This window comes from Mirounga leonina, unplaced genomic scaffold (assembly GCF_011800145.1).
Source record: "Mirounga leonina isolate KUSES-001 unplaced genomic scaffold, KU_Mleo_1.0 Mir_150, whole genome shotgun sequence".
Taxonomy (NCBI): Eukaryota; Metazoa; Chordata; class Mammalia; order Carnivora; family Phocidae; genus Mirounga; species Mirounga leonina.
The window spans coordinates 29,400,291-29,411,363 of NW_023270374.1; the positions used below are offsets into that span (position 1 = coordinate 29,400,291).

At 50.9% G+C, this 11,073-nt stretch overlaps 1 protein-coding gene across 1 annotated transcript in view; it reads left to right on the plus strand.

The window, feature by feature from the left end:
* The window catches only part of BPI (bactericidal permeability increasing protein), a 25,988-nt gene that overhangs the window by 8,987 nt on the left and 5,928 nt on the right, over positions 1 to 11,073 (plus strand). Inside the window, exons 6-12 of the mRNA XM_035006301.1 lie at positions 724 to 787; positions 1,633 to 1,724; positions 4,634 to 4,810; positions 6,026 to 6,085; positions 7,525 to 7,692; positions 8,754 to 8,821; positions 10,947 to 10,989. Of these exons, the coding sequence (XP_034862192.1) occupies positions 724 to 787; positions 1,633 to 1,724; positions 4,634 to 4,810; positions 6,026 to 6,085; positions 7,525 to 7,692; positions 8,754 to 8,821; positions 10,947 to 10,989 (672 nt within the window). The remainder of the gene's footprint in view (positions 1 to 723; positions 788 to 1,632; positions 1,725 to 4,633; positions 4,811 to 6,025; positions 6,086 to 7,524; positions 7,693 to 8,753; positions 8,822 to 10,946; positions 10,990 to 11,073) is intronic.

Below are 11,073 nucleotides of genomic sequence, written 5' to 3' on the forward strand. Positions count from 1 at the left end.
ATGGATGGATGGATGGATGGATGGATGGATGGATGGATGGATGGATGAATGGATGAATGAATGGATGGACGGACGGACGGACAGACGGATGGATGGATGAATGGATGGATGGATGGATGGATGGATGGATGGATAAAGGAGATATCAGGGTATCCATGATAGTAGCAAGAACTGGAAATGAAGAGGAGTGAGCTGGGCAGTTGGCTCCCCAGGAATGCAGAGTGAAGAGTAGGTATCTGAGGGATGCTCCTTGTGTCTGTAGGGGGGGGCTGGGAGGGGGAGGGCAGGTAGGATGGAGCACAGAAGGGCTATAGCGGGAAGACGGGCTCCAGGCTGTGGTGTGATTTGCTGTGGTTTGGGGCCATCTGGTGGCCCTCCTGGGTGAGTGGCCTCGGAAGGCAGTAGCCCAGGTGTTCAGCCGGGCCCTAGCTCCCAGATGTGCTGCCCCTGCCCCCACCCCTGGGCCATGTGGCAGAGTCACAGGCTCCTAGAGGATGATATTCTTGGGGCGTGCAGAGTCACACATCTTGTGTGGTAGAAACACTCTGGGAAACCAATGTTCTCCCTCCTACATTTCTGTCCTTCCTCCCTCCCTCCTCCCTTCCCTCCCTCTCTCCTTCAAAGAAACATTCAAGGAAAGGAAAACATGTCAGGTTCCTTATTCCCAAAGGACAGTTTCCATTAAGGGCAGCCCTCACTGATCACTTCTTTGGTTCTCTCCAGATCTGCCAGATAGTGACCAGTTCTGTGTCCTCCAAGCTGCAGTCTTATTTAAAGACACTTCGAGGTGAGCATTGGGTGAGGTCAAGGCAGCTGGGATACAAGGGGCAGGGGGACCGGGAAACAGGGACCGTGTGCTGGAGCCAGCAAGTCTCCCAAACTGCTAGTTGGGTTCTCTCCCTGCGGACTAGGCTGGGCAGCACATGGTGTGAGCATACTGAGCATGTTTAAGATGCCTTCCGTCCCCAGGCACCGCCCCAGCCCCCCCCCCTGCCCCCACGGATTTGCAGGGTCCAAGGTTTGGCCTCAGCAAGCAGGAAAATGATTTGGGTTGGAGTCCCAGCTCCATCACTCACCCGCTGTGCCGTCTTGGACAAGTTACATTTCTGAGCCCCATTTCGTCCCTTCTAACATGGGAAGGAAGGGCTTAAGGAGGGACCCGTATTTATTTAATTCTCGTTGATGACTGCTGAGAAACACAGAAACCATTCGGACCTGAGCCAGCCTGGGCTCAGCCTGGTGTATTATCACTGCTAGTAACAGTCCCTTCGGCTTCTGAGCCCTGACCATGTACAGGGCGTCTGTGGGACCACTAGTATTACTTCGTTCTACCAATGACAAAAAGTGGCTTAGAGACATGAAAGGACTTGTCCAAGATCATAGAGAGTTCAATTCAAGCTCTCTGCTCCTTGACCATATCTCAGGGCTGTTGGAAGAAGGGAAGGAGATGATGTCTGTTTATGTGCGGTGTGGGGTCATTTCCCTCCCTCAGGGAGGGCTCCCTGGAGGAGGTGGGAATGGAGCCCGCACTACAGTTCTTGATTCAAATTTGGCTGATGCCGACACTGCATCTTAGGTCCCAAAAATGCTGCCATGCAGAGCCAACTCATGGTCCATCTTCTTTCCCTCTAGTGACAACCAAAATAGATAAGGTCTCTGGGATCAATTACTCACTGGTGGCAGCTCCGATAGCCACGGCTAACAACCTGGACTGGCAGCTGAAGGTGAGACTTACACTGAGGGACATATACCCTCAGGCCTTTGTCTTGGACCCTCCAGGGCTCCTCCTCATCCTTATCTCTGCACTTTCTCCCTGCTCCAGGCACACTGGCCTCCCACTACTCCTGAACCACCCTATGCATGCTCGCTCCCCAGGGCCTTTGCACTTGCTCCTCCTTCTGCCCGGAAGCTCTCACCCAGATATTCACATAAGCTCTCCCTTCCATCTTTCCAGGCTTTACTCAAATCTCCCTCTCCCCAGAGACACCTTCCCAGACCACACTCACTGAAACAGTTCCCTCCTTTCCCTCCATATCCATTACTTATGACTAACAGCCCCCCAACACGCACATGCACACACACACATATACACACACACAGTCACACGTCTGCCTCCCTCTGTGATGAAAGAGGAGGGGCTACAGCTGCTTTGTTCCTGAGTGCTGGTCAGGAACTCCAGGTGCAGCACCTGGAGCTATGCTTGGTATCTACTTGCTGCTTAGTAAATATTTTGATTGGATGGACAGATGGATGGATGGATGGATGGATGGATGGATGGATGGATGGAGGGATGGAGGGATGGATGGATGGATGGATGGAGGCATGGATGGATGGAGGCATGGATGGATGGAGGCATGGATGGAGGGATGGTTGGAGGGATGGAGGGATGGATAGATAGAGGGATGGATGGAGGGATGGATGGAGGGATGGGTGGATGGAGGGATGGATGGGTGGAGGGATGGATGGATGGAGGGATGGATGGAGCTTCATTTCATGCCACTCTCCCTTCACTCACCACCCTCCAGCCAGACACACTGGCCTTGAACTTCCTCAACACACCAAGGTCATTCCCACTTTAGGGCCTTTGTCCTACACCTTCCCTCCCCCTTAAACTGCCTTCCCTCGCATGCCCCCGTCTCCCCCACTGGCTTCTTATACTCCAGGTGGGTCTGTGCTTGGATATCACTCCCAGAGCAGGCTTCCCTGGCTGCCACAGCTGGAGTAGGTCCCACCCCTGCATTCCGTCTGGATGTCCCTCATTCAGTCCCTCCACAACTGGTGACTGGCTTGTTTGTTACCGTTTACTTGTTTGTTCTAAAACATGTTTGATATAGAAAAGAACATTTAGAAATGAGGAGCAGAGAAATAAATAGGAAAGAAAGAAGGAAGGAAGGAGAGTGAGAGAGATTACCCAAATATTACAACTCAGAGATATACACTATTGACACACAGATTAGATCCCTCCAACCCTGTCTCTACCAAGACACGGAAAACACACAGACGCACGCACGCGCATGAGCGTACACATAAAAAAAAACCCACGTATAAGACCTAGGAATAAATACACACATACATGTATTTACATGAGTCTTGTTATACATACTGTCTCACAACTTTTCAAAACAGAACAGCGTAGCATGAACATCCTTCCATGAATCGTCCTCCTACAGCCCTTTTACTGGCTGTTGGGTCTTTCCGGGGGACACTTGTGATAAGGTTTGTGGACAGTGCCGCCTTCTGGGACATTTGGGCTCTGTCCATTTTCTCCATACATGTAACCAGAGCTGCCATGAACATCCTTGTCTCTGGATCTCTACCCATCCTTGACTATTTCCTAGAAGTGACATTGCTGGACCAAATAGACTTTAAAAAAATCTAAGTGATACAATGGGATAAATGATTAAAATGATACATAATTATTTTTAGTGAATGAGGATGTCCTGTTTACTGGCCCCCCCAGGCTCCTGCCCAGAGGTTTAAGGCTGTGAGCCATGGAGCGTGTTAACCTCCCGGCTCCCTGGTTCGAAGCATTCACATACACACAAAGGCAAACCCATCTGGTTTTACTGGTGATCCATTTTCATGAATGGATACACTTTAGCCTTTCACTTGCTTTTCTTGCCTAAAGATATGCATTGCAGTTGGCTCCTGGTTGGCACATGGACTTACCATTTTTAAGAGTTGCATGGTATTCTGTAAGATGGGTGTCATGGTGTTTAATTTTTAATAATGAGATGATTCAAAGGTACAGAGAACCCACCACCCAGATTTAAGAAATGTTACCATTTTGTCATATTTGCCTCTGATTTTTTTTTTGAGATGAAACATTCTAAAAATAAATTGCTGAGGCCACTTGGGGTCCCCTGTACCCCCGAAGGAATCACACAGATATGATGCTGGTGTGTATCCTTCTTACCTGTGTTTTTATACTTTTACTACATATCTATGTGTGTCAATAATTCTTGCTTAGTATGTTTTATATGCCTTTAAATTTTACATAAATGGTATTCTACCATATGTATCCATCTACAATCTGCTTTTTTTATAACTCAACATTGTTTTTTCCTAGCTAAACAAGTGATCTGCTTTTGCAGCTGTTGCCAAATTGCTCTTCAGAAACTTATTAAACATAGACTCCCCAGCAGCATATGAACACTCACCCAAAACTGGATAGTGTGAGTTTGAAATACACGTGCACTTAAAACAGTTTACCTCTCTCTTTAAAATTTTGCTAATTTGACAGACGAAAACAAGCAAACAGAATCTCATTGTTCTTTCAGTGTAATTTCTGTGCTCATTGGCAAGGCCAAAGCTGAGCCAATGGCGCGACTGGGAGTATGCCAGGTGGTTGGGAGTGTTGCCCGAGGGACCTTGGGCACGTCATTTCACCTCCCTGTGCCTCAGTGTCCTCTCCTGAAAAATGAGCATCATCGCACCTGCCTCACAGGATTGGCAAGAAAAGCCCCTAGAAACTAGCTCCCTGGAGGCACAGGATACTATTGTTGGTTTCTGGTCATGGCTTCCTCCTCTGTGAGCACGATTGGTTTCCTCAACCCATTTTCTCCTGGGATGAAGACATTGAGTTATAATTCCTGAAGGAAGCCCAGGCTCACCGTGTCTCCTCTGCCCCTAGGGGGAGTTTTTCAGTGTGGCACACCCCAGTCCTCCTCCCTTCACCTCACCAGCGCTGGACTTTCCCGCCAACCATGACCGCATGGTGTTCCTGGGCATCTCCGACTACTTCTTCAACACAGCGGGGTTCGTGTACCAACAGGCGGGGGTCCTACACCTGACCATCACGGACAACATGGTAAGGCCGGGCTGGGGGTGGATGCAGGATGAGCGTGGGGCTCAGAGCCCAGCAGGCCGTCTGGACTCGAACCTGTGTTCACACGGCGGGGGAATCGTAGCCCAGCCTCTAGAGGCAGCCAGATCTGAGTTGGAATATCGGCCCTCCTCTTTTCTAGCTGGGTGACCTTAGGCCAGTCATTCAAGCTCTCAGAATCTGTTGCCTCACCTGTAAAACACCAATACCAGTATCTCTCTCCCCAGCATGTGAGAGGGTGGAATGAGATATGGATGCATGAGAAGCACTCAGCACACGCTGAGCAAGTAGGAAGTCCTTGATGAGGGATGAAAGTTGCAGCCAACACTGCCCGAGTACTTGCCCCAAATGCAGTGTTTTGTTTTGTTTTGTTTTTTAAGATTTTATTGAGACACAGCGAGAGAGGGAACACAAGCAGGGGGAGTGGGAGAGGGAGAAGCAGGCCTCCCGCTGAACAGGGAGCCTGACGCGGGGCCCGATCCCAGAACCCTGGGATCATGACCCGAGCCGAAGGCAGATGCTGAACCGACTGAACCACCCAGGCGCCCCTGCCCCAATCCAGTCTTAGCCTCACATCGCCATTATCATCATCGTCAGTGTCTCTATTGATATACTCGTGGCTGAGTCCTGTTCTGGGCCTCAGTTTACCTATCCTCTCCAGAGTCCAGATGCAGCCAGGTCACCAACCATGTGGGGTTCTGCCCACACTGCTCCTGGAAGAGGATGTAGGGGCACCAAAAGGATGCTGAGCCCCCACATGTCCCCTGGAAATGAACAAAGACCACCAGAACGAGAACTCTTCGGGACAAGAGAGTCAGCCAGCCACACTTGCGTTGGCAGAGACGAACGCACGTGGAGGAGGGGGCTTGATGGCTTTATATCTTTACAACTGTGTTCCTGTAGAGGTTTTGAGCACGGCGAGCTGGATGTGAGCTAATAGAAGCTGGGCATCCTACGTGATTGCTTTGAAGAGCATATTTGAGTTTTTTAGGGCAAAAAAATAGGGAAGCTGGCCGTCACTGAACGTATCCTGACTGTTCTGGGTTCATGGCTGCAGAACTTGGGGGTCAGCGTTGTTGTCATGGATGGGCTGGCCGTTGTCTGTGTATTCAGCCTCTCACCCCTCGTATGGAACTTGGCCCCCTCTGCAATCTATAACATAATCCTCCAAGATACTTTTCTCTTCTTCCCTTGCTACAGATACCAAAGAGATCCAAAATCCGACTGACAACCACATTTCTTGGAACCCTCATACCCCAGGTAAGAAAGAGGCTGCTCCCCTTTTGTCCCCTCATGAGGCAGCCTGGGGGTGCCGGGGAGGACTGAGCTCTGCTGAATGGCCTGAGGAGAGCCCCCCCGCCCCCCCGCCTCCAGATCCAGAGGCCACCCAGCCTGAGAGTGGAAACAGCCTCGTGCAGCCCTCCTCCATGCAGAGAGATGCTCCAAGCACCCAGGCGACCAGGCGTGAGGGTAGACCCTGGGGGCTTATCCACTCAACGAATATTTATTGAGTGCTCACCACATGGCCAGGGCTCTGCTCTTGGCATCTAGCAAAGCAGACCACATCCCTGCCCTCCTGGAGCCCCAGGCCAGTGAAGAGAGAAAATTACCCTTCAGGCACCCAAAACAATTAAAGAGAAGGTGCTCCCCATGACGCATGAAGCCAATGGATGGATGAGGTCACTTCAGATGAGAGCCTCAGTCTCAGTCTGCCCGGGCTGCCATAACAAAGTGCCACAGGCCAGGGGGTCCCCACAACAGGAATGTATTTCTCATGGTTCTGGAGGCCAAGAAGTCCAAGGTCAGGATACCCACAGATCTGGGTTTGGGTGAGGGCCTCTTCCTGGTTAAAAGATGGCTACTTTCTTGCTGTGTCCTCACATGGCTGTTCCTCTGAGCTCATATAGAGAGAGAGCAAGCACGCTCTGGTGTTTCTCCTTATGAGGCCATTGATCCTATTGGATCAGGGCCCCACCCCTATGACCTTATTTAACCTTAATTACTTCCTTGGTGCCTTGTCTCCAGCTACAGCTGTACTGGGGGTGAGAGCTTCAATACATGAGTGTGGGGGACACAAACATTCAATCCATAACAGCCTCTCCAGTGGTGGCACTTCCAGAAGTTTCTATACAGGGGGTACTGGTGTGGGGAGGCGTGACTGGTAGGGGGATCAGGGGAATCTTCTTGAAGCTTTATGGCCTAACAATCACGTTGTTTTTCTGAGACCGAGAGTCTACCTGGTGGGTGGGTGGGTGGGGGGGGCCTGGAGGCTAGAAGAGATTGGGTTGTCACCAAAGCCCTCCTTAAGATATGCAGCAGGAGGCCACCACTGCTCTGTGAAGAGGTGACATTTGAGCTGACCCCTAAAGAAAGGGAGAGAACCAAGCTGGGAAAGAATGGGGGTAGAAGCATTCAGTGAGAGCAGCAGAGAGTGCAAAGGGTGTTAGATGGGAACAGAGTGGGTTGTATGTTTGGGGAACAGAAAGGAGTCCCATGTGGCTGGAGCTGGAGCGCCAAGGGGTAGAGGCCTGTGGGGGGAGGCTGCAGGAACCGAGTCCCACTGAGTGAAGTCTTTACGATTTAGTCAAGAAGCAACAGGAATACATTGGAGGTGTTCATGCAGGGTCAAGACAAGATGGGATTTAGAAACAGTTGAATAAAACTGTCACTTTGTTGGTTGTCCCCACTGGGGGCTGCAGGTGGCCAAGATGTTCCCCGACAGGCCAGTGCAATTCAACATCTGGGCCTCGTCCCCACCGCACCTCACCATGCTCCCCACCGGCCTCGTCTTCACCCCTGCCCTGGAGATCCAGGCCTTTGCTGTGCTCCCAAACTCCTCCTTGGCTTCCCTCTTTGTGCTTCACCTGGTAAGCTGTTCCCAGGTGTGGGCAGATGAGGGCACTGCCCTCGGAGTTGGGGGACCAGGGTAAACCATGCCCAGATTCAGATGCTCCAGGACCTGAGACCAGAGCCCCTGTATTAACTGCTTCTGGCTTCTGCAGGCGTTCCTGGCTTCAATTCTTCCCTCCATCACTGGCTTGACATATGTGTACTGTTTCAGGTTCATTCATTCATACCTCTGGTCATTCAATTATGCATTTGTGAATTTGTTCATTCATTCAATTATTCATTACGTTGCTAACTTGAAATATGCTAGACCTGTTCTGGTTCATGCACACATTAATTTATTCCATTATTCATTTATTCATTCACTTACACCTTTGTTCAATTAATCATTCATTTGTATATTTGTTTGTTCACTCATTCATCACTTATTTATGCATATCTTTGTTTATTCCTTCATTTGTGTGTGTAATCCTTCGCTTATTCAAGTTTTTGGCCCATTGCTGATTTTTGCATTCACTCATCTGCTCACGCTGTCACTCCGTGAGCATTTGGTGGCACCCACTGTGGCCATGGAGGTGAAGGCCAGACTCTCTCCCCACCAGGGGGGTGCTCACAGGCCTCAGGCAGGTCTGCCCTCTCTCAAGTTGAGACCCGTTTTCCCCATTTGGTCAATTAAATGGGTTCTGAAGGGTCTGCCCTGGATCATGCAGACAGTGAGCAGGAAGGTTGAGGTGGGGAGCTCGGTTTTCTGATTCAGTAAATATTTGTTGACTGAATGAATGAATGAATGGCTTGAGAATAGGGCTGGCCTGGACTCTAGCCCTGAGGTCAGTCTCGCCCAGCCTGTGCAAGTGGCCTGGAAACCTGAAATGGTCCCTAGAGCAGTGGGAGAAAATGGTAATTAGGGGACAGCCCAGGACTCACCAACAAGCACAAAGCAAAGGAAGAGCCCCTCCTCCTTGGCTTCCGTGTGGGCTCCTCTGCCAAGCCTTTGTGAAGCTGACTCTCCCATCTTGGAGACCTTGCCAAGGCCTCGGCCCCTGGCTCAGGGGATTTCACTCTTTGGATTGCTGCTTTGCAGAACACGAATGCTTCGATGGAGGTCAACGCCACGGCTGACAGGCTTGTAGGAAAGCTCAGCTTGGACACGTAAGTGGCCGCCCACCCACTCTTGGGGCCCATGGGCCAGCAATGGCCCCACAACACACCAAGCTCCATGTCGTTGCTCTCCTGTTCATCCATCACATTTAAGCCTCAGACGGTGCGCGGTGGGCACCAAAGCCCTGTTCTGCAGACAGGAAATCTGATGCTCGGAGATGAAGTGGCCCACCCAAGGTCATACAGCGTAGGTGACCAGTCATCATGGTTTACCTGCGGTCCCCCAGTGTTAGCATGGAAGGTCCTGCACCCTGGGACGCCCCTCGGTCCTGGGCAGACTCATGGCTGTGCGGGGCCAGGAGGTGATTCTACTCTGCGCCAACCCTCAGCAGCGCCCAGCCACCTCTGTCCCTGGCCTGCCTCAGCACGTGGAAAACCCACATCCTTTTCTTCACAGCCCATCTGTGGGCTGTGCTCAGCCGCCTCGTGCTGGGAGAGCCCCAACAACGGCGGCTGTGGTTAGGCGTAGGGACTCTGGGGTGGAGGCTGCCTGCATGCAAAGCACAGCCCCCCTCGGCCAACACTCTACTTAGCAAACTTCCATTGCCCTGGCTTCGAAAGAAGCCCGATGATGTAACAGAAACCAGCCCAATGGTTGTTCCTTGCCAAGAGCGTTGTGGTGAGGATGAAATGAGGTATTAACATGCATTGAAGTGTGGAGAACACAAGGGATTTAAGGACTCAAGAAGCAAGAGCGAGAGAGGGACACACGGAAAAGAGAAAGACAGCAATGGGGGGAGAGACAGGGAAAGTCAGAGATGCATGGACAGACTCTCAGAGAGAGACACACACAAAGGGAGGAAGGGAAGGGAGAGACAGAAAGAGAATGAGAGCAAGAGAGACAGACAGATGGAGAGGCAGACACAGAAGGGGGAGAGAGAGAGAAGGACACACACAGAGGAGGAGAAAGGGAGACCCTCGCAGAGTCAGTGTGTTGACCGCAATGGTTAGACCTGCTGTCTGCCTCTTAATCATGCTCACGCTGTTTAAATTGAGTCTTGACCTACATTCCTGCCCACTTCCACCTTCTCTGCAGCACAGAGCTGTCCTCCTTAACCTCAAGACTGGCTCCTGAGGTTTACATGCTGCTTATTTCTCCTGGCATCATTCTGACAAGTGTTACTGCTTCGGATACATGTGGATTTAATTTCCCTTGAACACCCATGAGCCTCTCAAGTAGAGGAGTCGGAGAGGATACAGCTGGGTGAGGGCTGAGCAGATGCTCAAATGTGCAGGGGTGGGGTGTGAGAGTCCACAGAGCAGGAGTCCTGGGGCTCCCACCTCTTGATGAACAAGGGTGAGCTTTCAAGCTTTATTGGACACAAGAGCTCAGGCATCAGGAGATCTGTTGAAATTCTACTTTGCTAATTGTTCGTTGTATGACCTTGGGCCAGTTGTCTGACATCTGAGTGTCGGTTTCCTTATCTGTAAAATGTGAGTGATGGCCCTTGCCTCTGAGGGTGTTATAGGATTTCCATGGGGTAAAGCACACAACATAGTGAATGATAGGGTTCAATAAGTAGCCATTTATTTCCCACTTTCTCTTAGATCACTGTTAAAATGCCATAAAGACAGTAAAGAGGGATAGTTTATTGGCTCTGGTAATTGAAAAGTGGAAGGGTTTCAGGCAAGGGTGGATCCAGGTGTTCAAATGATGTCCTTAGGATTCTGACTCTCTCCGTTTCTTGGTTCTACTATCTCCTATGCTGGGTTCATTTCTCAACAGGCTGTCACCGAGTGGTGACAAAAATGGTCACCAGCAGCTCCCTAGTTTTGCTGGAGAAAAGAGAACGCCTCATTCCCAGTATTTCCAGAAGTCTTGGGGCCAACTCTCATTGACACAGCATGGGTCACGGGTCCATCCTTCCATCACTGTGTTAGGGGAGGTGGACTCTGCCCTTTGGCCAGCCTACCCCAGAGCTCAGCACTAACAATGTAGGGAACGGGTGATGCCCCCAAAGGAACAATTAGGGAGCTGTGACCAGAGGGAGGGGAACGGATACTGGGTGGGAAAGCCAGGTGGCATCCACCAGAGAGGGACTCTTCTCCCCAGCAACCAGACTCTAACACAGGTCAGGCAAAAGGTGATCTCAGCTTCCTCCTCCTCTTCACACAGGCTGCTCCTCGAACTGAAGCACTCGGACGTCGGCCCCTTTTCGGTGAGTCTGTCCTTGGTGGCTCCTTCCTTCCGCTGATCTTGAGATAACTGTCCTGAGGGCCACAAAGGCTCCTGGCATCATTTC